This window comes from Sinocyclocheilus grahami, unplaced genomic scaffold, assembly GCF_001515645.1.
Source record: "Sinocyclocheilus grahami isolate Dianchi unplaced genomic scaffold, SAMN03320097.WGS_v1.1 scaffold215.1, whole genome shotgun sequence".
NCBI lineage: Eukaryota > Metazoa > Chordata > Actinopteri > Cypriniformes > Cyprinidae > Sinocyclocheilus > Sinocyclocheilus grahami.
The window spans coordinates 1,411,789-1,417,788 of record NW_015505394.1 but is presented as its reverse complement, the minus strand read 5'-3'; the positions used below and the strand labels follow the sequence as shown (position 1 = coordinate 1,417,788).

The 6,000-nt window shown below is 39.4% G+C and overlaps 1 protein-coding gene across 3 annotated transcripts in view; it reads left to right on the top strand.

Annotated features, from left to right (window-relative positions):
- The first annotated feature begins 4,834 nt into the window (after positions 1-4,834).
- Positions 4,835-6,000, top strand: part of LOC107596153 (ectodysplasin-A) — a 36,435-nt gene continuing 35,269 nt past the window's right edge. For all 3 annotated transcript variants that reach the window (XM_016286823.1, XM_016286822.1, XM_016286821.1), the window contains exon 1: positions 4,835-5,244. In XM_016286823.1, the coding sequence (XP_016142309.1) occupies positions 4,927-5,244 (318 nt within the window). In that variant the 5' untranslated portion in view covers positions 4,835-4,926. The remainder of the gene's footprint in view (positions 5,245-6,000) is intronic.

Below are 6,000 nucleotides of genomic sequence, written 5' to 3'. Positions count from 1 at the left end.
AAAAAAAAAACTTCCAGTAGAAATTACAGTAACTAACTGGCAGCAGTTCACTCGTAACTTACTGTAATTTTATTTTGTAGCAAAAATACTGTATTTTATTTTACAGTGTCATTTAACTTGCTGTAAATGTATTTACAATGTAATATTGTCTAACTGTAAAATATTTTATTATTGTATTAATTTTTTTGGTCCTTTCTTGAGTAATGCATTTTAAAACAATAGAAAATATACTGTTATACTGTAAATTTTACTGTAATTAGTTTGCTTCACTTTTCAGTTACTGTAAAACTATATGCACAAATTGTAAAATTAGCAGTTCCATTAAATAACAATGAAAAAAAAGCCAATGACAACTGTGAAACTTCATATTTTTAATTTTCCCAATACATTCAGAAATAAATGAGTGATTAAAAGAAAACAGGATGTGTTTAGCATTTCCTTAAACATTTTCCATTTGGCCACCAATTTATTTTATTTATTTGCCTATATTTCATCACACGTTTAATTATTTATATACGTATTTAAACAAAAATATGTGTATTTATACACATCTTTATTTATTTATTTATTTGCGTATTTATTTATACACACATTTATTTATTTATTTGTGTATTTATTTATTTTTAATTTCTGCAGGTTTGGTCCTCCATGCGCCCACTATAGATCAACATAATCTATAAAGGTGAGAATCAAGATATTTCATGATATAGTTAATGCGATTGGGGATGTTTCAATATATTTGACCATATATATATATCTATCTATGGTCTACACTGAATGCGGCATGGCACGACATGACAAATCCCCGACAGAAAACTGCTGCTGCGTTCTATTCATGACGTATTGACACAAATTTCAAATGATTTTCAACGGTCGCTTTGTCGCTTTGGTCCAGTGTACTAGACAGACTTTAGCTGTTGCGGCGCAGACACGTGTTACTCACCTATCGAGAAGAAACAAAGCAACCACGGCGTCCGATCGCAGGTGTTCCGCTCCTTGAGTTCTCTCCAGCGCTGGAAAGCTGATTGCCTTAAGCCTTTTTTTCGTTCCGCAGACTTTTCCTCTTTTGTTTTTTATCCGCTATCTCTATCTTTCTGTCGCTCGGCTCGGCTAATGTCCGTCCTGTGCACTGAACGCTCTCTCCTCCACATCATGAGTAGACATGCCCCTTACTGCTGATTGGCAACAAGTTTGTTTTGCTACTCGGCCCGAATCAGTTTTCTAAAGCGTTTTTGAAAAATCGCTTACCCCACCTTTAAAGGGGGTAAGCGATTTTTCAAAGACACTTTAGAAAACTGTGGGGTAAGCGATTTTTCAAAGACACTTTAGAAAACTGATTCGGGCCGAGCACCCCCTATGTGTGGCGCCTCTATGCACTGCTTATACTGCATACCCCGTTTTTCCACCACTGGTCTTCATCAACTTACAGGTTATAAAGTTTATTGTAGCAATATGGGAGTTCAGATTTTCTTTTTTTTTTTATTACATTTGGCCAAAATCTCATGATATACCAGATGAACCACTATGCACATGATATTTAAAAACGTAGGCTACAAAAGTAGGCCTATGGCTACAACTACACAGCAAAATGCTAACATTTATGTGCTCTTCAAACACACAAAAAACATTAGCCTTTATAGACATAGTGTTTCTTGTGTAACGAAAACCCCTGTACTTATTCAAACATCAGTTCTTTATTTACCCTTGCATTGCAAACAAGCAGAGATCCATATCCAGACTGTGGATATCTTTTGAATGCTTTTCATTGGTTAAATATTTGTAAAACCCACAAACAGGCATAAGGATGACCAATAGCAGCACTGATATAAAATAATTATTACGAAATATAATAGAGATGGGAATTTATAATAATAATAATAATTAATAATTTTCCACGGCACACCTGACAACCTGGCACAGTGTTGGGAAACATTGCATTAGATAAAGATAGCTGCTCATCTCAGTGGCTTCATCAGTTTTCTGTCAGCGTGTGCTTGATGTGTTGGAGTCTGAGAGATAAAGTCTTTGAGTCACTGGATCTGTTCTCATGCCGCTGCTTTGTGCTCATTTTGGCATTTTCCCCCGAGATTATCTCCTCCATGATCTAAACTCCTACCGGGATGTTCTGCATGAGCACAGATTTGAATCTCTATGATTCTGATGCTAGTTCTCCATGAGACTGTACTGTAAAAACCCAATAAGCCATATATATAATTTTCCTATTACATTATTTACCCTTCATCTATGTTGGTGCATATCCCTGATAGCCCTGTGTGATACGATTTTGGCCAGTAGGAGGCAGTGTTTTCTCAGTGTGAGTGTGTTGGCTTTGAATGTAGGTAGGTATCTTGTATCTTGCAGATTTATCTATATCCTTCACCCAATTCACTGCCTTCTGACAAGTATCTTTTCTTCATACTGTACATACCACTTCCTGATTGTAGTAAAAGGAATCGCTATTAACAAAAAGCTCTAAAGACGCATTTCACAAGGATGGCTAATAAACAATTTAAAATTGTATTATTAATTAATCTTCTAAGCCGTAAAATGTCATTTAACAGCTCACTAAACTAATAATTTTAGCATTAACTTTAGGATGTTTTCATGGCCATTGTTCTTGTTTGCTGAATTTTGTATAAGCTATTGAACTTAATAATTGTTCCACAAAAACCTAGAACATTCAGTTTCCAGTTCCATCCACATACCCCCCCCCCCCCCCCCCCCCCTCTCTCTCTCTCTCTCTCTCTCTGTGTGTGTGTGTGTGTGTGTGATTATTGTTTTCTTAAACTCTTAGCACTCTGATACCAGCCTCTCTGGGCTCCGTATGGGCTGGACTCTCTGTTAAGTTAATTTGTGTAATTTAATTTAAACTGCCCAAGGGCCTCAGACCCATACATGTATATTCACTGCAGCGTTGCTTTTTTTTGGTTTGGTGCATTTGTGTGTTTTGTGCGCCTGCGAGTGTTTTTGGCAAATGTTTTTGTTGCGCGTTCGCATGCGTTGTTTGTTCATCATGCGTGTGCGGAAATGCGTTTGCGTGCGTGTTTTTAGAACTCATTCCAGACTTTCTGGGTGGGTTGAGCCATTGTAATGATGCTTTTATTACATTATTTAGTAATGTCTGCATTTAGAGATCCATCATGAATTGTCAGAGGTCAATGCCTGAGTGGGAGACACCGTGTGCATGTGTGTGTGTGTGTGTGTGGCGCTGAATCGATTCAGCAGCAGTGTAGCTGTGAATATTTAAGTGATATAAGATTAAAGAGTCTGGAGCCGAATAAAAGCGGCACAGATTTAATCTAAAACCATATTAAAGAGGCTCAGCTTTATGAGACCACAGAGGATCTGCAGTACACAGAGCACAGCTGTGAGTGGAGCGAGAACAGAGGAAGAGAAGGAGAGAAAGCAAGGAAGAGAGGAGTCAGATAGCATCCATCAAACTTCTTGGGCTAGATCTTTTTTCCTGAATTACATACTGAGCTCTATTATAGACTTTACCAACGAGTATGCAATAATGCTGAGGTTATGATACTGCACCATGTTTATTTATGAAAAAAAAAATAAAGCTAGAAGGAAGTTTCAGTGTTGTTCCCAATTCTGACCCCCCAAAACCAGATTATTACCTCCCTATTGGTAGGTTTAGGAGTAGGTGTGAGGGAGGGGTTGGGAACAAGGGGGGGTAATAATTTGGTAGGGGGTCGAAATTGGGCACAACACAGACACTGCTGATGTCTTCGTAAACCACCCATTCTTCCACTTTCATCCTCCCTTTTATGCTGACTTATCAGATCTAACAGTTTCACTTTTTTCACAATATTGGATGAGAGTGACAGGTCTGCAAAAACTGTCAGAGAAAGAAAGATGACTACCCAAATATTACCAATTTGTGGTTTGCATGCTGCAGAAGAGTTTTGTCATAGTAATAAATAACTGTATTTTAGAGTTAAATTAATATGGTGTGTGTGCTTTGGTGCTTGACAGTATGATAAATGTGTGTAAGCTGGAGTGCATGTATGTGTATAATTTTGTTGTTTGAAAAGCAGTGTGTGCTCATGTGTGTTTTTGTGCATGTGTGTGTCATTTGATGTTTTTATTTGATTGGCAGTCCTGTCCCGCTTTTAACACTCAGTCTTGCTCTGATTTTCAACATATGCCACAATTACACTACCAGTCCTCTGTTCTAACACTTTAAAGATGTGGAACTTCACACACTTGCAGGCTCACACATGCACACACGGAGTAAGCCTAATGTACAAACATGTGGCTAGGGAAAGTTTGACAAGAAACTTTTTTTTTTTTTTACAATTCTAATTTAGGTCCATGGTTTTCAATTGTGGGTCTCTTATGGATCTCTAGACGGGGGTTTCATGATATTTGTATGTATTATTAACTAATGTCTGACTTTCTAAATAATGATTTATTAAGCATTATAATGTATGATACCAGTTAGGCTATTTAAAGTGTAAGTATGTATATACTGGGAGTCCCGAGGAGGTGTGTGAAGTTTGAAAAAACCCTGATGTGGAGACAACAGGACGAATAAGGAAACTCTCTTGACTTCACCAGCTAACTTATTTACAGACTGTTCCTTTCAGGGGTTACAAAATGGCCAATCTTGTGTAATCGGCAGCGAACGTGTGACGCTATTGTTAGCGCTACAGTGATTTATGTTTGTTCGCGCCGTCTTGATGAATGTCATAGTGCCGCGCTTTTCCGCGGTAGGAGTATCAATGAGATGACGTCACGCAGGCAGCCAATCAGCTGCTAGGGGTCGGTCCCTGAAGCTGGCCGTAGTAGGTTATCAGCCTGAATCCTCGCAGTCCGAGGTCAGGAAGCCAGATGAGCGCGCAGAGAAGCGCTTGCTCACCGCCACCAGTCCAAGCCAAAAGTCGCTGAGAGGACGAGGAAGTTCGGTATGCAGAAGCAATGCTGACTGACCTGCACGCAGCCATGGTACCGAAGCGCGAGCCGGCGAAGTTGGAGGAGCGCGAGCGCACGCAGACGGCGTGTGAGTGCCAAAGCCAATGCAACAACTGCAAAATCTTTTTGAGTTTATTCATCCTCTCGCTCTCTCTGCACGTCGTCACGCTCTTCTGCTACCTGGACCTGCGCTCGGAGCTCAAACGAGAAATATCCCAGAAAAATAAAGATGAGGTGTCATCAGCGGGGCCAGTCCCGCACTATGAAGCCACAGCGCCAGTGCTCCGGTTACCGGACACCGACCACCCAACAATAGACGTCCAGGTAAACGGAGTTATCTGTTGTTTTTATACAAAGAGCAGAGACCTCTTTCCTGCTCAGTTGGCTTCAGCTTCTGTTATTGAGAATAGAATGTGTTATTATCGTGCCTCCCAGACTATTGTGTGTGTGTGTGTGTGTGTGTGTGAGAGAGAGAGAGAGAGAGTGAGTGAGTGAGGTGTGTGTGTTTGTTTTGTTGGAGACCTATTGTTAGAGTCCACTTCCTTTAGATCAGTGGTTCTCAATCATGGCCCTGGATTACCCCATTACTGCTCATTTTGGAGGTCTTCCTTATTTAATACACCCAGTTCAGATCTTGGAGTCTCTACTAATGAGCTGATGGTAGAAATCTAGTGTGTTTTGCCAGGATACATAACCAAGTTGTGAGACAGAATGATCTATATGTGTGAGGCCCTCATGTCTTCAATCACTCCTGAATCTGTCTGGTAAACATTTGACTGTTAAGTACAGTGATGCAAAATGATGCAACACAAAAAATCACTCCACTAAAATAAAACTTTAAAGCAACAATTCAACTTAATTTTTTTAAAAAGTAAAATCAAAGTGGTGCAGCAGTCACAACCTGCCATGATTATGCCATTGCACTTTTTTTTACATTACTAATGAAGAAAATCAAGCTGAAACTTATAAGTTCCCTATGAGGATCCATAACTCTTTAACCACTATAGACATTACAGAAACCATACCTAGTTTGTAAGCTTCAGTCATTGATTTAGGTGAGCATTGTCTCTCACCCCACTC